Source organism: Tasmannia lanceolata, unplaced genomic scaffold, assembly GCF_043159265.1.
Source record: "Tasmannia lanceolata isolate RefF3 unplaced genomic scaffold, GAP_Taslan_0.1 ptg000023l, whole genome shotgun sequence".
NCBI classification, from domain to species: domain Eukaryota; kingdom Viridiplantae; phylum Streptophyta; class Magnoliopsida; order Canellales; family Winteraceae; genus Tasmannia; species Tasmannia lanceolata.
In genome coordinates, this window is record NW_027518700.1 from 17,052,349 (window position 1) to 17,077,187 (window position 24,839).

Below are 24,839 nucleotides of genomic sequence, written 5' to 3' on the forward strand. Positions count from 1 at the left end.
CGCTATGGGAGAGGGGGTTAGCAACGTTGGGGAAACCCGGAAGGATATAAGGGATCCTTAGGGAGTCAGTGTCATTAGAAAAAGGGTAGTTTTGGGATCATTAGCTTCGTAAGGTTGGTCATTAGGAGATATTAAGGAGAACATGAGAAATAATCTCGGATACAAATGAAGAGATCTTGACGAGAAATGGTGAGAATTTTATTCAATAAGAGTGCCACTATGAAATAGAGTTAGAGGAATCGACACGTATGAACTATGATGATGTTTAAATCGATTGGATTCACTACGATATATGGTTATTGGATTTTGATCATAATTTGTTGATGAATGGGAAGTATTTGGTTTGAAGTTGTTTTTGACATGAGATTAACCATTTCCAAATTGTATATGATCCGGCCTGACAATTCCGTGTGTAACTTTTTAACTATATTTCTTTGAAGAAATTCAGGATGGTGCGTACGAAGCTCAAGAGAAGGAAGTCAACGACCAAACAATACCATCACAACATGCAACTTAAAAAGGCTTAGGAAGAATTGAAGGAGCGAGAAGTTATAGTGATCAATGACTCTTCACAGGAAACTGTACTCAAGCCTAAGAGGATTATCAGGGAGCCTGACTGGAAGAGGCGATGGAATATAAAAGCAAAAAGTGATTCATCCTGTTCTGCATACTATGTGAGGGGAGGAGAACAGACCCCTCCTTTCTCTGGAATACAAGTATCTAATATGAGCAGGAAGAAGCCAAAGTTGGAGCTAATCGATGGCGAATTTGTTGGTGATAATTTTTCGAGCGATTCAGAGGTATGCTTTAGTTTTATCATTAGCATCATCATTATCATAGCTATTAGAGAATTTCGAGTTAATATGGTTGATTGTTAGAATGGTCTTTTATCAAGAGTAAGTAGAAAGGAATTCCGGGGACGAAATTCTTTTAAGGGGGGGCAGCCAGGATAAAGGAGGGTAGGCGTCAGGTTGGCAGCCGGCTGTAAACTTTCCCACTTTTCTATAAAATGAGTTGAGAATGTAACGACCACATTTTTTTTTAAATAATAATAATAATAATTTATTCTTTTAAACCTTTTATTCTATTCTAGTGATCTAATTGATAAAGGCACTCTAATTAACATACTTTAATAATATTAGTATATTTAGTTAGTGGGCCCTAGTCATTAACAACTTAAAGATCAAAAGGGATATGGGCATATTAGTAAATAAGTAAAAAGAGAGAAAATCTAAACTAAATAACGAAATTGGGAAAAGATCCCAATCTCCAAAATATTAGCCGCACACCAACTCCCAAAGTTGGGAGTTGCGCACGGCTTGGGGAGAGGCCCACCAAATTCTACAAATCTAAAATTTGTGAAAAATCCCTTGAAATCTTGGATAAATGCTAAGGTTACGATGAGATACTAAAAAGAAGGAATTGAAGAATATCTTTTGGAGGGAAAGAGTTCCCATTATTGGGAAACTTCCCCCCTCAAAATAAAAAAAAAAAATATATATATATATATATATATATATATATATATACTAGTAAAAAACCCCGTGCGATGCACGGGCCGACAAAGAATTGTACGGACCACACATCATAAGTTGATCCAAACAGTCCATGTGATGGAACACAACATCAATATGTTGTGCCCGTAAAATCATTTCCATAGGCTGATCCTAGCCCTCCAATCTATAGAGGTTTCCATAATATGTTGTTCGTCTGAAGGTGCCCGAAATATGTAAATATTTTTACAGGTGTACGAAATTCGTAATATCCTGAAAAAATTAATAAGGAAAAGTAGTTTTTTCGTAATTGTCATACTTTGATACCTCTTCTTTGTAGTTTTTTCCATAATTGTCATATCCAGGTACCCGTTGTCCGTAATTTCCCCCCCAAAATTTACTAAGTAATAATTATTATTGCTAGCTTCTTTCTTTACGTATTCCCTCCCAACCTTTCAAGAAATAGTATTTCCGTGCAGTTTTTCATCACATCTAATAAGACAGATCTATGAATACATACAATTGCAAAGGATGGGCGAGACATAACGTTTGGAGAAGGTGGCTAGCGAACATTCATACCTTTTTTACCCTCACGGAGGGCAAAAAACGGTAAAAATCATCCACATTGACGTGTTAAATGGACAAAATTCTCTCCTTTTCTCTTCTGCTATATAGTAGTAGATATATATGTGCGTGTGTGTGTTCTCCTCTCTCTCTCTCCCTTGCACATGCAAGTCAAGAGAGAACGAGAGAGAGAAAGAGAGAGAGTCGAGGGAGAGAGAGAGAGAGGAGACAGAGAGAGAGTCGAGGGAGAGAGAGAGAGAGAAAGAAAAGGAGAAAAAGAAAAGGAGAAAAAGAAAAGGGAAAGAAAAGAAAGAGAAGGAAGAAAGAGAAGAAGAAGAAGAAAAACAAAATTTTGGGTTTCCTCCGATCGTATTTTTTTTCACAATCCAAGTAAGTGCCCCGAAAAACCCAGTTTCTTGTATTTCTTGAGCAAATTCGATGAGTTTGGTTTTTATTGTTTCGATTTGTTTGAATTAGGGTTTCTAGTTGTATTTTCTTCGATTCGGCTTTCTTTTTTAATCAAGAATCAAGTTTTTAATTTTCTATTGAGGATTATATGATCTAAATACATGTAAATTCGATATTTTTCTTGTGCGAAATGTCTTGCATGTAATCTAAAATTCTTAGGGGATTGTTTTTGTATGATTGAGTCCATGAATGTGATTTAAAAAGGGTTTTAAGACTGTTTTTCATTGAAATCAGCACACAACAGTGAGCTTTATGGACTGTTGAAAAGATTTCATCAAATACACGTTATTCAAATAGTATGTGGTTGTTTCCCTTGAAGTAAATGATATGTATGTATGCATATGAGCCTTTGCGGACTGATTTTCAACAAAATCAACACCTAAATATGTTAAAAATTATTTATAAAATACGTTTTCGAAAATCAGATTTATATATATGTTAAATATATCTCATATAGCAATTGCTTTTTGAAACAAATAGGTATGAGGGAAGTCGTGTAATCTAGAAAAGAATCTTTCACCCTTAGATGATCGACATAATATCGTTGATATATAATCCTTTCAGGTTCACTTCGGTGACCGATTCACACAGAGACTTTCATTCCATTTGCATCTCGAAAACAAAGGCAAGTAATGGTAGACTTGTATCATCATGGTAACATCAATAGCTTGATTATTATGACTGTCTGTTACAATAATATGTTTTACTCAACGATTGTTTATGTTATTAAATGAGAAATGAATTATATTGTCTTCCTTTTATAAAATGATTAAATGAGAAAGATTGAGAATGAATAATGGAATATAATGCGACAGAACGAATGATAAAGTTTGCAAGAAGAAGAGAAATTTCATCTTATGACTGATAGAGAAGAGGTCATGTAAGCATGCATGAGTGTGCCATAATCTAGGATTAAGAAAAGAGAGAGGGAGGACTAAGGAGACCCCTTAGCCAACCTTGGCCATAACGCTAAAAGCCACCCAGACCGAGAGCGTACAACATCTGGCTGGCGATGCATGTACGGGTGGAACCTATAAGGTGACCCAAGGAAATCCTAGAGAGGATCACATTCCAATAGGGAATGGAGGGTCTTTGATGCTCAATGCTTGCCAGCTAGGCTATAAATCCACCGCAGAAAAATGAGGAAAAAAATATAGGGGAGTAGGCTGCATGATCGCTGGGGATGGTGAGTTGCATCTTTAAATTACTTTGCTTCATATATTGAATCCTTGTTATAAAAAAGTTGCAACTGTTCATTATTATGTTACTTCATTATTGTAAAGAATGGGGTTATAATACCATGTTATTCTTGTTTGCTCTTATTGTCCCTTTTCCATTACTTTGCTCTAGCCCACCTTCCCTACTGGAAATGTAGGTGACGGGGAAGGAGCATTCGCTAACGAGAATATATAAAGATCTACAAGGGAATGGGGAATGCTGGCGTCAAGAGTTGTGGAATGACACGATAGTCATACCCAAAATCATTTAGTTTTATTCGGAATTGGATTTTTAATTGGTTTTAGTTTTCAGACTTTAAGTTAGTTTGGTTTAAGTTTAAAGGTGGAGATGATGGCTTTTATGAATATTATGAGAATGGATGTTTTAATATTTAATTATTTATGAATGGTTTATTAAGTAAATAGTATTCTTATCGCTTCCACTATTATTGCTATTGGATTTTTAAAAAAAATTACCGGTTTTTACTAGTCATTTTTCCCGTAATGACCCGATGTAGGAATTGGATCGGTACAACGTACAACTTGAGTCGGGCTCAACCAAACCTGAAGGGTTCAACCCAATTTCAGCTTGGTTTGGGTTGTGTTCGGTTGGATTAGGGTTGGGAAAACCCAACCCTATTTAATTTCGGGTTGTGTTAGGGTTGATGCATTGGGCAACCCAAATCCGAGCCCTTCATCCAATTTTATTGTGGTTTTAAAAATCTTAGTATTTTGTTTTTTTTCTTGTATTTTTTTGTTTTTATCCTATCCCAATCCGAACCCAACCCGACCTGAATTGGAAAAATCGGGTTGGGTGGGTCGGGTTAGGGTTGAGAGATTTAGAGGCGGGTTGGGTTAGGGTTGACACTCCTCAACCCGAGACTTGGATTCTTCCGGGGTAGGGTTGAGGGAATGCTACATTGTCTCCTTTGGTATACCTTCAAGGGCTGTTTTAGATTCCTATCAGTGACCACCGGTTTTGCATGGTGAGCCGGCAATGCCTGACCTATCAATTTGTCCAAACTACTCGGGCTCACGTGCATCATTTTTTAGCCTATGACATAGTTGAAGGCCACGATGTAAAGAGTTTCACCTTGAGTCTTCTATATATTAACTTCTTTCCAAAAGTATACTTGTGTCTTAAAAGATGCGGAACATAGCATCCATAGTAAGGTAAGATGTCTTGTGAACAAAATGCTTACCAATTTCTCATAGGTCACACAATAGAGAAAGAGCATACAAATTACAAGCATATACAACAGATATTAGACAAACAATATTTACGAATCTAAAATTATTCAAACCAAAGAACATAAGGAGGGTAGTTGTGCCAGTTAAAATTCAATACACATGGCTACTAAAATTCTACAAGAAAAAAGAAAGTAAATTGGAAAATGAGAACAAAACTTAATAATCCAAAGGCTAGGTAAAACACAAAGGATTTTGTAGCGGAGCATATTAATATATAGAAAAATGTGATTTTCTACGCATGTTTAGAATCTTGAAACTCGACTCTAATTGAAATTGGACTAAAGTTGATTACCTAGTGTCAACCACGGGCCAATTCGAACCTTTTGTTTTTTCTTAGTATTTGTGATTTTATTGACTCCATTAAGGCTTGGCCAATATATCTTGAGTAAACTAAAAAAAACCAAGCCAACCATGTGACTAGACTCTAGTGCAGCCAAGAGCCCAAGACAACATTCCAAATGCCCCAATCAAAGTGTTGATTTTATCAGATCACATGAAAAGTGTGGTGTGGTTCTTGCTTGCAAAGAGCAGCAAGAAGCCACAGACAACATTTAATTCAATTTTATATAATAGAGAGACTGAAGGTCCCAAAAATGGAGTTCTAGTTTTGCGCGTCTTCCAAGAAATGCGGGATAAAATCCGTAAGGCCAATACCAGCATGAAGATAAAATTGCACAATTAATAAATAATCTCAACTCAACTCAACTAAGCCTTTCTCCCAAACCAGTTGGGGTCGGCTACAATTAATAAATAACAAATGGCAAAAACAGGAAGCCTTCATTATTATAGGTGCGAGAACATTATTAAATGCTTAAAAACATCTCGTACTCTTGACAAATAGAGAATTAAGTCAATTGCAGGACACAATGTACTGTGCGTGAAATCTTATAAAATGATAAAAAAAAATCATATTTTAGTTAGAGACGACAGTTATAATCTTACCAGCTGAAATGGGACCATAAGATCAGCTGCAGGAGTTGATTGGCGAGGTGGTAAACGCATTAATTGGCGACTCTCCTCAAGAAAACACTGCGTGGCAAGTGAGTTTTACATTTGTAAGAAACAAATAGAGAAGAACTTTTACAAAATATGAACACACCATTACTTCATCATCAATAGGATAACTATAGTGTGTCCTGCATTGATAAGGAGAGTAAACTGGAAATTAAAACAAATGTTCCGACCCATTAGAAACGTGCCAAAAGAGTTCAAATAATGCAGACGGTAAAGGTATAGCCAAAGGATTCAAGAAAAAAGATTCCTACATGCCATATTAACAAGAAAAATGTGAAAACATGGCAGCGTAAGAAATGAAAAGCAAAAGCAAAAAAAAAAGATAACATTCCGAAAATTGATCATTTATAAATATACAATTCTACAAACCCAATAAGAGAATGCAAAATAATTTCAACGAGTTATGAGAGGTTAGATTCAATCCATACAAATTACAAAATAAAATCAAATGTCAGATAAGAATATGGAACTGTTATCCAATAAAATTCAGCATATGTTGTGGATGGATACCTTCCTCTCTGATTATGGCTAAATCGTGTGCATCAATGTGCATGGCATAAGTCAAAATTCATTTTAATCTTGAATTTTCCTAGATTCGCAGAAATTTGTAATACTTTTTGTTGATGGCATTCGTCGGCAACATGTTCTTTGTCACTGCTCACAACAGCCTTAGCAATACTCTAAATATAAACAAAATATTTTGTTTGAAAACCCCAACAAAATGCATTTACCTAATTCAGGTGTTGCTTTTAACTCATCGACTTGCACCATTCAGGAGTTAACTGAAGTATGAATTTAATGTGAGAAAATAACAAAGTCATGACTAGTCGAGTCTTCAAAACTTGTATGAGTCACTGATAAATGCCTCGAAAAATATTGGGCAAAGCCAGCATTCTTTTACATGAATTATACCAGTTTTTGACTGGGTTTGTTGACAAAATGGACTGACTTGGGTAAACCATGAACCAACTAAATGAGTTATTCAGCCTTGATGCAAACATTTGCATAACCTTAGTGTGTGGGAATTAGATCTCGAGTGTTTCCGGCTATTTCTAATAAGAGACCCTTTTCCCATTCCCAAGGTGGTTTGCCCAATAAAAAAAAAAGAGAAAAGGAGTAAAGGCTCACAAAGTCACCACCATTGCCAAATGGCTACAGATAATTGATAGTTCTGAGTATCAAAGACAATACATCCTTTACCTGGAAGAAATCTCCTTTTGCTAAAAGAAAATAATCTTTAAGGGCCTTCAGGTGGCCATTCAAGTCGGCACGTATAACAACAAGCTGTAGATAAACACAAACAGTAAAAAAATGTACAAGAAAGCTAAAGAAAAATTGTATTATGTTCATCACCTGCCAAAGATGACTGGCTGCAATAGTACGAATGGAGTCAACAGCAGATTCAAATGATCTCTTACGGAACTCAGCCAACTTCTACACACGGAAAACGACATAAATCTTAAAAGATTGTATCATTGGTAGTAGAGACACAAGAATAAAGAAATTTGTTACCAAAAAGACATGAAAAACATTAGTATTCTACATGAAAACATGTGTAAGCTTTACGACATGTAAGAAATGCAACATGACACAACCAATGTAACAAGGAATGGGGATTTTTTCAATTTATCGAAATATAGTATTATTTGGAAAGAATTAAATTCCAATATTACTTTGCAGTATTGAAAAAATATTGTCCAGATATTTCTCACAAAGTATTGCAATATTTTCAGTTTCTAATTATTTTAATTTTAAAAATAGGATCCCTTCATTAGTTAGTTATCTTTATATATGTTTACTTATTATATGTACGATATTTTCCAATTGATATCCCGAGTAAATTCAAATTTGACACCTTTACAGAAATTACAAGACAAGAAATGTCAGAGAAAACTATTTGTTAAGAGTGCGACGCGTTTCAGATGGATAAATATAGTGATTCATTTACTAAAAATGTCAAACCTTTAACTCTTGAAGCATGGCATCAATTTTATCGGCCTCAGATTGTGGAAGTAGTTCCTCTGTCACCAACTTGGTATCCATGGAAGGCTCCTTCAAGAAAGCAAAGCGTCCCATAAACCCCTGAACTCTATGAGATCCTTTCTGAATTTGCTGATGAACATCCTCACATCGGAAAGCAGGATTTGGATTTCTAAGGATTCTTATCGCTTTACCAGCAAAAAGAATAGATTGTGCAACACGCAAATGAATATATTCTGGTAGCATGTCCTGCATAAAGAATGTGAGCAACATTATAAATCAGCTAGAATGAACTTCTAAATCATAGTTGGCCATTAAAAATAGAAAAAGTTGGCCATTAAAAATAGAAAAAACAAGCATTTTATACATAAAACATTTGTAGAAGGAAGTAATGATGAGCATTTACAAAGTTACGGCCCAATATTTGATGAGTACTCCTGAGTCCTGACTACCAAAGAATAACATTGAAAAACAAATGGATAAAATCAATTGAACATGTCAATGAATGTAGAAGGAAGGCCGTAAGTGAAACTAAAGATTCAAAACATGCAAGTAGTTTGAAAATTAAGACCTAGAGGTGAGAAAGACCAGTAGAGGACGCAAGATCAATGAAACAGCTTCAGCATGTTTTTGCACCATTACTCACAACTTACTCTAACATTGACGAATACCCATTCCAAAGGCTCCCTTGATTGACAATCAATTGAATTTCTATATTCCTTTCCATAAATTAAGACAATGTTATCCCTTTTTACTTTTATCTTGACTTGACAAATTCCGTTAATGAAGGATAATGGACTACAAAAGCTCCCATTAAAGGCCGGAAAAAACACAATACGAAACCTGACAAAAAAGTGGGCACAACCATAAATGACGATGTCTGCAAAGAAGAGAAACAACAACCTCAAACATGGATCTTCCCGATGATTATGGTAAGGGAGATGATATTTTCACCGCCCCCCCCCACCATCCCGCATTACACGCACGCTCCCCTTATAACGTGATTTGATGTCAAAAAACGTTAAAGTTACCCACTTTTCAAGTCAAACCACACTATAAGGGGAGCGTGCGCATAATGCAGGGGGAGTGAAAATATCATCGCCCTTATGGTAAACATAACAAAATTAAGTTGGGGGAATATGGATAGAAAATATGAGCAACTATAGGATCAGATCTCCACATAGACATCCTATCACTTTGTGTTACAAATGACATTAAATGAATCTACTTCAATTTCCATGCCTTCTAGTGGACAAGCTAAATTGCTCCAAACCTTCCCTGACCACTCCAATGTTGGCCACAATAACACCTAAAGTTTCGACTAACATTCAAGGAGTCCCCTTCAGTTCCCACCAATTTTGGTGGAAGAGTTAACTTCCTTCAATCCTTTCATGGGCACTCTACTTTTAGTCACAGTAACACTCCAAATTTTACATCAAGATTCAAGAGAGAGAAGACTGATGCTTAACAAAGGCGTGCCAAGTACCAACCATTTGATGATAGAGACCTCTTTCGATGAAGGGGGCTTTCATAAAGTCAATTTCAATGTTTTCAAAGGAGTGGGAGGCATGTGCCTCAACACGAGGCACACAGAAAACACCTCAAAATGCAACAAAAGAGGGCGAGATAGTCCATGTAGTGGCCACTCCTCGACCTGTGTCCCCTCTGAAGGCAAAACCATTCTGAAAAATGATCTCAAATACGCGTAAGATTGTCTGTCCCTGAATACATTGTGGTCGTTTGCTCCCAAACCTCCTTCAACGACAAAAGATACATCAAGGCGGCGGCTATGGTGGTTTCCATACAAACCCAGAGAAACGATCTAACGACGGCATCATCTTCGCGCTATTGATCATACTGCAGACCAGTAGTAGCTGGCAGTACACGTTCTAGAAAAAGGATTTTCCTACGTCCAAGGAGATAAGTGTATACGGCCATCTTCCACGGTGGATAATTTGTCCCATCCAACCTGATGGACGTCATCTGAAGGGACGTTCCACATGCGAATAACTTGATTGGCCCGTAGAAACCGAAGAACTGGCCTCATCAATTCGGGGGGCAGCAGTTTGGTAGTAGGTTTGGTCCTTAGAAGCCATAATGAAAGCACTATCAATCACCAAAAAACAACAAAAATCACCGTAGGGAATTAACCAAATCCCACAACCAACAACAACCAGCAGCTAACCCAGCAAAGTGCTCGAACAACCACTACAAGTACCACAACCAACAATCAATTGTAAAAAGTCACCAAAAAAATCTTGGAACCATCAAACGACCCCCTTCAACAACAATCACCAGTAACAAACAACGATAACCCATACAAGAAACCAACAACACACGAACGAGCAAAATCCATATGCGACAGAATCAACAATAATATAAACTATGCGAAGGGAACAACTCACATTATGAGAGGAGAGGGTTAGGGTTTGGGTGAAGGGTTCTGGCTAGTGTGTAGGTTGGAATAGTGGGTGCGGTTAGGGTTTTGGCTGTGAATAAGAGGTGCGGCTAGGGTTTGGGTTTTGAATAGGGGTTGTTGGGTGTTGGGGAGGTGTGGCTAGGGTTTGGCCACCTTGGTTTGGGGGGGTTGGGTAGGGAGGGGTAATAGAAGGTGTGAATAGGAGGTTGTAAGGTAAGAGGTTTGATGATTTGGGTGTAATTAAAAAACCCAAAAAACTTCAGTCAAGAAAAAAAAAAGAGGTTGTTAGGGTTAGGGTTTAGGGAAGGAAGAAGGAAAACTATAGTTGATGTACCATGTAACTTTACTATGGTAGTGAGAGAGAGAGAGAGAGAGAGAGAAACGAGAGGGGGTAAAAAGTGAGAGAGAGAGAGAACCAGTCGAGATAGAGAAAACAGGTGTGGGTGTGGGAGAGAACAAAATTAGTTCTCTCCCACACACACGACTAAGATATATATATATATATATATATATATATATATATATAGCAAAAGAGAAAAGGAGAGAATTATTTGAATTTCTCCCAAAATTCTATGAGAATTACACATCACTTTTTTTTACTTTTTTTGACAAAGGCACCCATTCAACCCACATATTTTCAATCATACCCCCTCCTTTATGCTTTTTAACAAAGGCACCCATTAAAGCCACATAATTTCAATCCTACCCCCCTCCTTTATGCTTTTTAATTATGGAAACCTCTATAGATTGGAGGGCTAGGATTAGCCTATGGAAATGATCTTACGGGCACAACCTATTGATGTTGTGTTCCATCACATGGACGGTTTGGATCAACCGATGATGTGGTCCGTACAGTTCTTTGTCGGCCCGTGCATCGCACGGGGTTTTTTACTAGATTGCGTGTGTGTGTGTGTGTATTTTTTTATGTTCCCAATATGCCCTTACATATACGTGTATTTATTCAACAAGATTGTAAGCAATAAATAGGTATTGTCTCTTACTCTGATGGAATCCAGTCAAGTGGGGAAAAAACTTACAAGAGAGAATGCAATATGTTTGTGTAAATAAGTTGTCAGATCTGACTAAAAGTTTACCTTAAAATGCAAAATCACTGGCATCCGTTCACTTCCAAGACAAGTAATTACAAATGATTCAAGTGTTTGCATAAATAGTCAAAGAAAAAATAGATATATAGTTGTAAACATATATACATCGGAAAAGAAAAAAATTAAGAAATGTGTCATTGGTATAGGGAAACAAAAGGTGAAAAAAAAACACATATTTTGCTCTAAACTTCGAGCAGATGGTTGTTGTGAGTGTCCATTCGCTTCCTACTTTCCACTTCTTAATAGGAAATAATACCATAGCATTTACCATTAACAAAGCAAAAAAGACTGAAATGACGAATAAAGTAACAAATAATATAAAGGAAAAGATGAAAACATAAAGCAATTAAAAATTTAGCATTAAGAAATAAGAATCACAAAAGACGAAATAAATAACAGAATAGGGTTCTACTATGGGCAGGGAGTGGTCAAAAAGATGACCCAACATCTCTTGTATATGGCATGTATATGGTGGTAATTGAAGCCATTGATCTACAAATCCACCAGCAATCCATACAATTGGCATTTTGAAGTTGATCAGATGCTAAAAAGAAATGCTATCCCCCCCCCCTAAAAAGGACGGAAAAAATGAGTGGTTTAAGGTTTCTAAACATAAAATCAATGATCAAATACCCTCTTCACACATCAATATGTGGTGGCGATGTTGGGACCAAACTATTTTGAACCATTGAACTCACCCCATCATTTCTCAACAACAAAATAGCATATCATTAACAACTAAGAAACATAAGAGAAAAAGAATATGCAGTAATAATGTAACATTAAAAAATAAGAACAATGAAGGAAACGAAAAATGAAATGATGGATAAAAAAGATAAATCTTGGAGGCTTAATCGATTGGAGACTATGTGGATGAAAAATATTATAACTAAAGAGAAGATCCAGGTGAGTGTACCAAAAGAATATCGAATCCCAAGCGCCAACCGGATAGTGATGCATCATTAGGAGACTTTTGTGTTAACTTTTCAGACATATCTGGACGAGATGATTCATTCTCTACATCCCTATCTTCCAGTCTGCAAAATGAAAATAGCTAAATTTTATTTTAGAAAGAAGTATGTAGCCATCAAATCCTAGATAGCAGCAATTGTTACAGCAATATTAGAAGAGGGCAATACAAGGATTACAAAATAATGAAAATTAAAACCCTCATAACAAACGGAAACCATTATTTCTCTCTTAATGACTGGATAATACAGGCCGACTCTTCTTATTTCAGTTCGCTACAATTACATGCAGAACTCCTTGAAATGTGTGTGTGTGTATGATTATGGATAATACAGGCCAACTCTTCTTATTTCAGTTCGCTACAATTGCATGCAGAACTCCTTGAAATCTGCGTGTGCGTGTGACAAAGGCTTAGTTGAGTTGAGTTGAGTTGAGTATCCATTTAAGGAACTTTCTAAAGGAAATTAACCACTTAGCAAGTTACTAGATCTAGAAAATATGACCATGTAAGACTGACCCACTAAGACCAATTTCATTTCTAGATTATATGGTAGAACCTAATAATGAAATGAGGAAGAGATCGATGAAACTCCCCTTGAGTTGTAACATATGCTTAAACAAGAGGAGGAGCGTCGACCTCAGCCCTTCAAGAGTTGAATTGAAATGATAAACATTGACACTGAAACTTTAATTCAATAAATGCCAATTGGAAATACATTACCCTCCAACAGAACGTGAAGAATTAATACACCCGTATCGAGGGTAAGAGGATTGTATAGAAGCGCTACAACCTATATCAGGGGTAAGGCCTCGATGAAAAGTTTAAAACAATAAAGGAAGTGAGCGACATATGTTATACAAGAGGCATGGATTGGAAACAACTTTCATATCTCCAGTCGATGTCTTTGGTTCCCAAATTCATCAAATGACAATGTCAAGATGACAAACTCAAGATAAGAAAGTTCAGAAGCAAGCATCGAAAAGCGATCATCATATATCAAAAGTTACTGATTCAGAGATAAATGATATCAAAGAATTAGTTTGCTCTCTCAAAATCAAAAGAGTATATCAAAGTCCAGAAGGAAGAAGACCAATCATCTCTAACCTGGAAATGCCGTCAAACTCTGTGAAAAAAAAAATTATATATATATATATATGAGGAATATGTTAGTGCGCTTGAGCTCTAACATCAAATGGTGCGCTTGAGTGCACCAATCACATGGGTCCCACAATTTCTGGGAGGATCCAAACCATTCATTTGCAAGGCCCTATCATAGATAGGGTGTGGACCAAAAATCAGCTCCATTGAATCATCCTAACCCCTCCAAAAGTGGAGGGCAAAAATGGGCAGATTTGTGGTCTGTCCATTTTGACCTCCACAAATGGAAGGGTTAGGATGATCCTATGGAGCTGATTTTTTGTACACACCCTATCTATGTAAGGCCCTTTCTAGTGAATGCTTTGGATCATCCTAACAATGTGGGCCTCATTGGTTTGAGAGCTCAAGCACACCATAAGGATCCAACGCTCAAGCTCACAATCCTTTTCCTCTATATATATATAATATATATATATATATATAATATATATATATATATATAATTTATCAACCTAGATCAATTCCAAACTTGAACATTGGCAAACCTCCTTTGGCCGAACAAATCCCAAATTCGTGACCCAATGTCAAAAAGAATACCCGTTTGCAAGCCCTTTGAGCCTGAATAAAATTCCTTTGAATACCCACCAAACTACGGGCATCCGCCCCGAACTACGCGAGACCTGATCCCTACACTCGGGTACGTAGGTAACTCGGTCAAACTGAGTTCGGTCATTTCAAAAAAAAAAAAAAAAACTAATCGTTGCAAAAGAAATCAATCGAACAAAAAGGAAAAGAAAAGTGAGTCAATCAAGAAAAAAAGAAAAAAATTAATTTAACTTCAAACTAGGGGCATCCGCCCTGAACTAGGCACGACCTGATTCCTACACTGGGATACGTAGGCAACCTGTTTACAGGTTCGGTCAAAATTTCTGCACAGTCTTCAGCATTTTCTTTGAAGAGCCTCATCCTACCTATAAAGTCCTTCCGGTGTTTAGAATCAAGGATCTAGGTCCTAAAACACAAAAAAGAAGAAAAAAATGAAAAGAACGGAGTTTGAAGATCTGCTAGACTGAAAATCTGAAAGGGCGATTTAAGCAAAATTTAAGATCATTCACTGCTAAGTTGACCACCCGAAAGGGCGGCTTAGGCAAAAGCTAAGGGGATAGCCTGCTGGATCAAAAACCTGAACGGACGATTCAGGCAAAAGTTAAGGCCAACACGATCCGCCAAGTTAAAAACCCTAAAAAAGTGACTTGGTCAAGGTAAGATAATCATTATAAGAAGGATACAGCCTGTATCAAGACTGGAGATCGAAAAGAAGTTTAAGCGAGTTCAAGTGTCATCCTAGAAACTGGAGGCATTGAAACCAAGCAATCCTAGGAATAGTAATCAAACCCTTCAGGCATTACTGTTTTAAGGAAGAAGTCCAGTGTTTATCAATTGAGAAACTACTCTTTGAAAGATTAGACTTGTCAAATAAAATATTAACTAAGTCAGAAGCATCAATGTGTCTGTCAGTGTAGTCCGTCGATCTTTGTTATTCTAAGTTCACCTTTTCAGAGTTCCTCAGTCCTTTGAATAGTGTCTTTTATCCCAATTCCCTCTTTAAGAAGAGTCAATCGCCGTCCTTATATCCAAATGATGCAACTGTCTCGGTGAAAGAGGCTCGGTGTCATCAGCTTCTTGCATTTGTATCAGAGCCAAGTTAATCCTAAAGGAAAGATCTCGAGAATCTAGTCAAAGAGCTCCATTCCAAAGAAGATCAGCTCAGAAGCATTCAGAAGTATAAACATTGGAAAGTGCAGTTTCCATAAGAAGACCATGCCCCAGAAAGGCACCTGAGGCTTGGGAGAATTTCATATGTGATGATGGTTAGGCCAATTTCTCAGAAAGATGAACCATTAAAATTTAGAATTTTCTTCCAGCTAGTTGAATACTATCATGGTCAAGAAATGTTTGTCTAAACACATGTGAATGGAAAATTTATGCTTCCCAATTTTCAGTATCCAAGAGAGTCATTGTTCTAGATTACCAGTTCCAGTTATTTAGATCAAGGTTTCAGTTATCAAAATCCCCAGCAGAAAAGACCAACAGTCTCTTTAGGAAAAATCTTGTTGAAGCTTCTTGAAAGCGTTCCTAAAGTTTGTCGTCTCGTCGTTTGTCAAAGTCTAAGTTTCCAATATCTTCAACGAGCACGATCTCTATTGTCCCCGATTTCATCCCTCACCAATTTCAAGCATCTAAAATTCATCAAATTCAAGTTTACCTCGAATTCAAGTTCATGAAAAATCTCCAAATTCTCCATCGTCAAAGTCATCAATTCGTCTCAATCAAAGTCATCTCAATCAATCAACAATTGATCAATCAAGCAATCTGAATCTCGACCTCCCGTCTCGCTCGCAGACAGGTCAATCTTCTTGACCCTCAGGCTTGCTAGCAGCCGGGTCAATCCTCTAGCCTTCCGTCTCGCTCTCAAACAAGCTAATTCCTTCTGACCTCCTGTCTCACTCGCAGACAGGTCAATCATCTTGACCCCAGGCTAGCTTGCAGGCAGGTCAATCCCTTAGCTTTCCGTCTCTTTCGCAGACAAGCTAATTCCTTCTGACCTCCCGTCTCGCTTGCAGACAGGTCAATCATCTTGACCTAAGGCTCGCTCGCAGCAAGATCAATCCCTTAATTTTCCGTCTCGTTCGCAGACAGGCTAATTTCTTCTGACCTCCTGTCTCGATCGCAGACAGGTCAATCCTCTAGACCCTCGGGTTTACTCGCAGCCGAGTCAGTCCTTTAGCTTCCTGTCTCGCTCGCAAACAAGCTAATTCCTTCTGATCTCATGTCTCGTTTGCAAATAGGTTAATTCGTCTCGACGTCTCGTCTCGCTCGCAACATGTCAATCATCCTAACCCTTGTGCTCGCTCGCAGCCGGGTAAATCCCTTAGCCTTCCGTCTCACTCGCAGACAGGCTAATTCCTTCTGATTTCTCGTCTCGCTCGCAGACAAATCAAATTATCTTTAGCTCCCGTCCCGCTGACCCTGTCTCATTCGCAAGCAGGTCAATTTCGCAGACAGGTCAATTTTCATCCGACCATCTAGGCCAATCCTTTTTTATCTCCATCTCGCTGACCCCCACTCCCGCTCGCCACGTCTCATTCGCAGACAGGTCAATTTCACAGACAGGTCAATTTTGCAGACAAATCAAATTATCTTTAGCTCCCGTCCCGCTAACTCTGTCTCATTCGCAAACAGGTCAATTTCGTAGACAAGGTATTTTCATCAGACCATCCTCCGAGCCCGTTTGTGAACGGTGTCTCATTTTCCGAGTCCATTTGTAAATGGGGTCTCATATCTTCTTTGAGCCCGTTTAGGAACTGTGTCTCATTTTCTGAGTCCATTTGGGAATGGTCTCTTATCCTCGTTTGAGCCCGTTTGGGAACGGTGTCTCATTTTTCGAGTCCATTTGGGAATGGTCTCTTATCCTCAGTTGAGCCCGTTTGGGAACGGTGTCTCATTTGTCGAGTCCATTTGGGAATAGTCTATTATCCTCTTTTGAGCCCGTTTGGGAACGGTGTCTCATTTTCTGAATCCATTTGGGAATAGTTTCTTATTCTCTTTAAGCCTATCCGAAAAGAAAAAAATGATATCTCATTCATAGTCTTCCATATGAATATGGCGCTTCATTCCTTTGGGCCCGTTCGTCAACGGTGTCTCATCTCTTTTAAAATCCGTTTGAGAACGATGTTTGTTCCTTACTTTGCAGTATCCATTTCAAGGTAATATCTCATTCCCTCATTGCCCGTTTGAGAACGGCGCTGCATCATCATCTTTTACTCTAAGTTGCGTGATTTTTGCTCTTAGATTAAATTCAGTTCCCCATTATTCTGAACTACTCACCCATGGTGTTGAGAATAAATGATTTTGATTACATTCCAATTCTAGGACTTCGTCTAGGGTCTTCCATTAAGTAGTATATGTTTGCATTTAGGTTGCATTATGTGTAGTGAATCTTTTGTTGATTAAAGCTACGCAAAATTGCTTTGTCATTTTTGCTTTGGTATTCGATGACAGCGTCATCTCTACCAAAGAGGGGTATCTGTAGACACCCTGATTTTGCTACGCTTTAAAAGGCGAATGGTTTGTTTAATCTGTGTCAGTCATCTGCATTAGGTTAGACATTTTTGTATTTTAAGGAAAATTTCACCTCATTTTAGGTGTTTTAGTGTTGATTCGCAATCCCAAATGTCTTTAGGAGGTTTCATTGATCACCAAAAGATGAGAATTCAAGTTTCCAATCAAGTGGCAAAACCTGCTATTTTTTTAGTTTCTCAAGGTTTCCTTTATTTTTGCACCTCAGGGGTATTTTGGCCATTTCCCATGTGTCTAAGATTATTCCTAGAGTGTGTCTAAGAAATGTTCAGTCATTTCATTAATTTTGGGAAACTTGCTTTTTTGGAATTTCTCAGCATTTTTCCTAATTTTATCAATTTTGGCACCACGAGGTAATTTGGTCATTTCCAATGTGTTTCATTTGACCCCGGGGTTGTGTCTGAGGAATCATGAGTTATTTCAAGAATTTTGGAAAACCTGCTAAAATTAGAATTTCTCAGGAGTTTTACTTGTTTTGGAAATTTTGTGTCGAGGGCATTTTGGGCATTTTCAGGGGGTACCAAGTGGTCCTGTCTGATATCACCCACCAAAATAAGCAAACTTAAAAACTTTCTATTTTTGAAATTTTCCAGTGAAAACTTTCCATTTTTAACTTTCCCCTTAAGGGTGATCCAATTTGAGGGTATTTTGGTCGCTTTTAGGTGTGTATTGATCAAATGGGGCATTTTTTGTCCGAAAAATTGTTTTTCCTAAAAGGGATGGTTCGACCACGTGCCGGGTGCACCATAAATGTCATATGAGTTGGGTTCATCCATAAAATTTTTGAATTTAAAAGATATTATCAAATTTAATTGGAAAACCCAAAATACCCATTAAATAAGCCCAATGGGTTGAAGCACACTTGGGGGAGGCCCATGTGGGTCGGCCACATAAGTGGGCTCCCCACATGGTTGGGCGCCCAATATTGAATAGGAAGGTTACTTCATTTTGAAAAAAAAAAAAAAAAAGAGAAGAAGAAAGGTTGCTTATGTAAAAGGGTTTACAAAATGAGGCAAGATGGAATATTCTAGAATGCCTTGCTTTGCAAGGAATCTTAATTGGAAACAAATACAAATTGGAAACTTAAAGGGAAAGCAATCTTAAGGTGTGGAATTAAAAACTAACTAAAATAAGGAGTCTTCATATTGTAAACTTCCCATTCAAAACCAACTCTGACTTTCTCTATAAAAACCACAACACAAACCCTAAGAGAGGATCATCAAAAAAAGGTCCCATATTCTCCCCTTCCAAGAGAAAACGTTTACTTCTTCTTGGAGCACTTGATCATCATCCATATTGTGTTCTTTATCAAAAGACATTGGATTTCTTCTTCTTCTTCATCAATACACGCCATATTGGAGTATACTCGATCGATATTGGGGTTTTCTATAACGTTTATAAGGATGTGTCAAAGCGTATATCTCGGATATACACACCCTAGAGACAAGGAAGCGATCAACGGTTAGTATTCATCCTCTTCGTAATATAGGATCTAAGAAAGCATGTTAGGTTAGAATTTTGGGTTTTCTTTCATAGATGATGCATATGTATGTATTTTTTATTGAAATTTTGATATGATAAAGTATGAACCATATTATTCTTAAATCCAGATTTTTGCTGGAAAATTAATTTTCTATAATTAAAAATCAAATTTCTTTCAAATCTCTTTCGATATGGGTTTAAACTCGATTTTCAAAGCAAGTAGTTTGAATCAAGGAGTTTTCTCAAATCTGATTATTCTGAGATTTAAATACATTAAAAAATTTCTGGAAACCCAAATTTCCAGTTAAGTTTGATTCGTTTTGACATCGATTTCGTTCTTCGAACGGAAACTTAGAAAAGGGGTATTTTTCGACGCATAAAAACGAATATATAACAAAACAAGTCGAAATTGGCTGAAATTTTGTTTCCAGTCGTTTTTCCATATTTTCAGATCACTCAAGAAATTTCATGAATTTTCGAATTAATTTAATGCTGTTTTTAATTATTTTAAAATTCATTAAACCTAAATAAATATCAAACGGATTCGAAAGGTCACAAACTTTCCAGATCATTAGTTTAAATGTATTTAGAGTTTTCTGTGGAATAAAATTTCGAAAAATTAGTTTCCTATATGGTTTTATATTCGAAGTATCGTTTTGCGTGCGGTAAAGGTTTTTCATATTAAAACTAATATTTTCGGAATTTTTCTCTTCAAACCAGTAACATATGTTATTGAAATGATGTAGAAAATTTTTCATTAATTTTCAAGAGGTTTTGATATGTATTTCGAATTTTTATGATAAAACGGCTTTGGAATTTCAAGGAAACCGTTGATTTTTCAACAAAAATTGAGTTTCTGGAGAAATAATTATTTTCAAGTGCTGAAATTTGGAGGTAAAATAATATGGTTCATATTTGATCTATTATGATTTTTTCATGATTTAAGGATTACAGTAAATGTGCTATATGATCTTTTCTTTCGAAATAGCCAGTTATTAATAGGTTTGGAATACGTAGCAAATCGTAATAAAAATTGATGAAATTGTTACAGTAGGTTTTTCATGATTATCATGTTACTGTAACATTTTGAACTGATTTGGAATACGTTTGCTATGTGTTGCTTTGTAAAGTCAACAATCTGGCCTAATTTTGATAAAATCATTTAAAAGTGAATTTAATTCTAACAATCATGCAAAATTCCAGAATATTGTAATTTTTCAGGATAAATCTAATCCTTTAGTTTCTGGGACAGAAACCTTAAATATCTATATGTTTCTTTGTAAAATAACCAATCTGGCCTAATTTTGCTAAAATTATTAAAGATTCAATTTAATTCTAAAGATCATGAAAAGTTCCAGAATGCCCTAATTTTCCAAAATACATCTAATCCTTAAGTTACGTAAACAGAAACCTTAAAAATCTATAACTTCCTTCATAAACTTGCTATTCTAGGTTAGTTTGGATGCAAGGGTTGAATTCATAATCGTTTCTTTATTGCGGTCAATCCTAAGCTTTTTATCATCTAAACTAAATATATTGTTGGCACCGAGGTCGTTGTCCACGAAAATCCTGAGAAAATGCCAGGCAACAATATATTGTAATTTATTTGCCGAATTGTGCAAGGGTGGAAAGCACGATTCCCTTCCATGAATGCAACCCAAGCATGGAACTTGTCAGCCCTTAGAGCTTTAGATTTTCCCTAAATTTTAGGTGTTAGGAAGCCTTAAAAGACAAAAAAAAATCATTAACTTAATAAATTTGGGTTGGGCAAACCCAAGTTCAAGTTGATCTTGGAACCATTAGATTGCGGTCCCAACTCGTATGAACCCCTAGAGCCCCTTTAGGAACACTTATGTCAAGTTGTGTTCTAGGTCTTAAGGTGTCTTAGAGTTAGGAGTCCAACCTCATCACGGCCGGTTGCTACTATTAGCAATTGACCTTTAGACTAGTTTCACTAGTTAACCTCTTTTCCCCTATAGGACAAGCCTAGTTAACCTAGGATGTATGGCCCACCTGCATTAGTTTAGGGACCGTCTTGCACCTAGATAGGACCATATAGCATCTTAGATGAAGTCCTAAGATAATAAAATCTACTCAACTTGAATTAAATAATCTCTCTTAAACTGTTGAAATAGTCAGTCCAGTCTAGATCAGTGCCCTAGATGTCTTAGGCATGTAGCTTAGTTTAGGCCACCGAACTACGTCGACTCTGATCCCAGTGAGGCTTGGGTACGTAGGCAACTTGGATGCTTGGATGGCATACAAAGCACGAGTCGACCCTACACACACTTTAGTAGTGTTTTAGGGTTTTATTTTATTTCTTTATCAATTTCAAACCCTAAATTAAATTGATTAAATCACTTATGCTCTGTTTGGTTGCTGGTAGATGTTGGGAGGATTTGGAGAAGAAGAAGCAAATGGGAGATTAAAAGCAAATCAAAAGGAAATCAGTCAACGGGGAGATTGAGAGTAAATCTAAAAGATGGTGTATGGTTTGGCCAAGATTTGTCACTTCCTAATAAAACTAGACCTGGCAAAAAGTGACCCGGACCCTCGGGTCCACCCGGCCCGCTCGTAAATTACGGGTCCGGGTCACCAATCCGTGACCCTTTTGAAATTGACCAGCGGGTCCACCCGGCCCGTCAAAACGGGACCAGGCCGGGTGGACCCGCGGGTGCCCGTAGATAAGTGCAAAAGTTTTATTTTGGCCTTTTTCCCGTAATTGTCATAATTTTTTAATTTTCTTTGTAGTTTTTTCGGTAATTGTCATATGTTACATCCTTTCGGTATTTTTTTCGTAATTTTCCTACTTTGATTCCATTTTTCCATAATTTTTCATTTAAAACTTTGTACTTCTGCCACAAATCCGTAATGATTACTATTTTTTGCTATTATGTTTTTGCTAGCCACCTTTGCACCCATGTTACTTCTGTCAATCTTTGCATCAAAGGAAGGGCCACAAGCCGACAAGTGGCCTTGGCGAAGGTGGCTAGCAAATTCGTATACAAAAAAAAGATTTGCCCAAGAATTTCTCTCATTTTTTCTTCATTTTGGAGAAATGTGTTGAGCGAGTTTAGAGGGCTCCACGTCAGCAAACAAGGGCCCGACAACCCCAGTGGTCAAACTCCCTATTTTTGCTACTTTGATCATCCTCTTTTGCGTGAAATTCAGATTTCTTTTGTAATCCCAAGTTCACGGAAAAGATGATTTATATCAATAATAAAAAGCACACGCCATTCGCGTGGGTACGAGAGACCAAGAGAGTAAGGCGGGCTGCGCCCCTCTCGCAAGATCGGGTCCCACAGACTAGCCAATCCTTTTTATTTCGTGTCTCGCTGACCCCCAATTCCGCTGGCCGCATCTCATTCGCAAACAGGTCAATTTCGCAGACAAATCAAATTATCTTTAGCTCCCGTTCCGCTGACCCTGTCTCATTCGCAGACAGGTCAATTTCGCAGACAAGCTATTTTCATCAGACCATCCTCCGAGCCCGTTTGTGAACGGTGTCTCATTTTCCGAGTCCATTTGTGAATGGTCTCGTATCTCCTTTGAGCCCGTTTGGGAACGGTGTCTCATGTTCGGAGTCCATTTGGGAATGGTCTCTTATCCTCGTTTGAATTTAATTCTAAAAATCATGCAAAATTCCAGAAGAAGATAATTTTCCAGAATACATCTAATCCTTGAGTTTCTGGGACAAAAACCTTAAAAATCTATATGTTTCTTTGTAAAATCACCAATCTTGCCTAATTTTGCTAAAATGATTAAAAATTCAATTTAATTCTAAAGATCATGAAAAGTTCCAGAATGCCCTAATTTGTCAGAATATATCTAATCCTTAAGTTACGTAAACAGAAACCCTAAAAATCCATAACTTCCTTCATAAACTTGCCATTCTATGTTAGTTTGGATGCAAGGGTTGAATTCAGAATCGTCTCTTTATTGCGGTCAATCCTAAGCTTTTTATCATCTAAACTAAATATATTGTTGGCTCCGAGGTCTTTGTCCACGGAAATCCTGAGGAAAATACCAGGCTACAATATATCATAGTTTATTTGCCGAAAAGCGTAAGGGTAGAAAGCACGATTCCCTTCCATGAATTCGACCTAACCATGGAACTTGTCAGCCCTTAGAGCTTTAAATTTTCCCTAAATTTTAGGTGTTAGGAAGCCTTAACAGACAGATAAATCATTAACCTAATAATTTAGGTTGGGTAAACCCATGATCAAGTCCATCTTGGAACCGTTGGATTACGGTCCCACTTCGTAGGAACCACTAGAGCTGCTTTAGGAACACTTACGTCGCGTTGTGTTCTAGGTTTTAGGGTGTTCTAGAGTTAGGAGTCCAGCCTTATCACGGCCGGTTGCTACTATTAGCAATTGACCTTTAGACTAGTTTCACTAGTTAACCTCTTTTCCCCTATAGGACAAGCCTAGTTAACCTAGGATCTAGGGTCTATCTGCATTAGTTTAGGGAACGTCTTGCACCTAGATAGGACCATATAGCATCTTGATGAATTCGTAGGATAATAAAATCTACTCAACTTGAATTAAATAATCTCTCTTAAACTGTTGAAACAGTCAGTCCAGTCTAGATCGGTGTCCTAGATGTCTTAGGCATGTAGCTTAGTTTAGGCTACCGAACTACGTCGACTCTGATCCTAGTGAGGCTTGGGTACGTAGGCAGCTTGGATGCTGGGATGGCATTCCATGCACGAGTCGGCCCTACACACTTCAGTAGGGTTTTAGGTTTTATTTTATTTATTTTTGATCATTTTCAAACCCTAAATTAAATTGATTAAATCACTTAGGATTTCTTTAAATTAGAATTTTAGGAGGACTTTCACATAGATTGAATTTGAACAAATCAAGAAAATCAAGTATGAACCAAGGAATCACACTGAAATTAGATCATCCAGGGTACATGCCCCGTAGTTTGCACATTAAAAGAGTTTAAATGAGCCTTTTAAAAGAAATTTAAATGAGTTATTCAATGGAATTGAAGACTGTAATCAGGTAACGAATCTAGATTTAAGGGATCGCAAATCATTGCAGTGTCACTTATGGGTCCTAGGTCTCTTACATAGGTGGCGACTCTAGTTATTCCCTTTTGCGTGAAATTCAGATTTCTTTTGTGATCCCAAGTTCACGGAAAAAATGATTTATATCAATAATAAAAAGCACACACCATTCTCGTGGGTACGAGAGACCAAGAGGGAGGCGGGTCGCGTCCCTCTCGTGGGATCGAGTCCCACTTATACTGCTAATACAGTTAAGATATTGATTTCGATATGTGTTTCAATTGCGGTATCGATTTCAGTGGGGAGGGAAATAGAAACATTTTGAAATTTAAAATCATGCCGAAGCGTAGTAAGATTTAACTGGGAAAACCCTCTTACATTCTGGGATCCATCTCAACTCATTAGATTATTCGGCAGATCAGATAATAATCTTCACATCATTTAGCAAAGAGGACAGCATTTTGATTTCTGATGTTTTTACTCCAAAAACTAGTAGACTTTGGTTTGCAAACCTGAACCTGATTGATCAATGCACCTTTCTAATGATAAGGACATATTCCATAAGAAATTTTGATGGATTCTTCCAGTCCTATTTACTACTGATGCTGGAATGTGAAACA

At 37.3% G+C, this 24,839-nt stretch overlaps 1 protein-coding gene across 2 annotated transcripts in view; it reads right to left on the reverse strand.

Annotated features, from left to right (window-relative positions):
* The window catches only part of GCP4 (GAMMA-TUBULIN COMPLEX PROTEIN 4), a 67,702-nt gene that overhangs the window by 32,334 nt on the left and 10,529 nt on the right, over positions 1-24,839 (reverse strand). For both annotated transcript variants that reach the window (XR_013238291.1, XM_077366894.1), the window contains exons 5-9: positions 12,429-12,549; positions 7,970-8,236; positions 7,361-7,441; positions 7,208-7,291; positions 5,936-6,022 (exon numbers count right to left, since the gene is read on the reverse strand). Coding sequence is in view for 1 of the 2 variants with exons in the window: in XM_077366894.1 (XP_077223009.1) it covers positions 5,936-6,022; positions 7,208-7,291; positions 7,361-7,441; positions 7,970-8,236; positions 12,429-12,549 (640 nt within the window). In the remaining variant the exon portion in view is untranslated. The remainder of the gene's footprint in view (positions 1-5,935; positions 6,023-7,207; positions 7,292-7,360; positions 7,442-7,969; positions 8,237-12,428; positions 12,550-24,839) is intronic.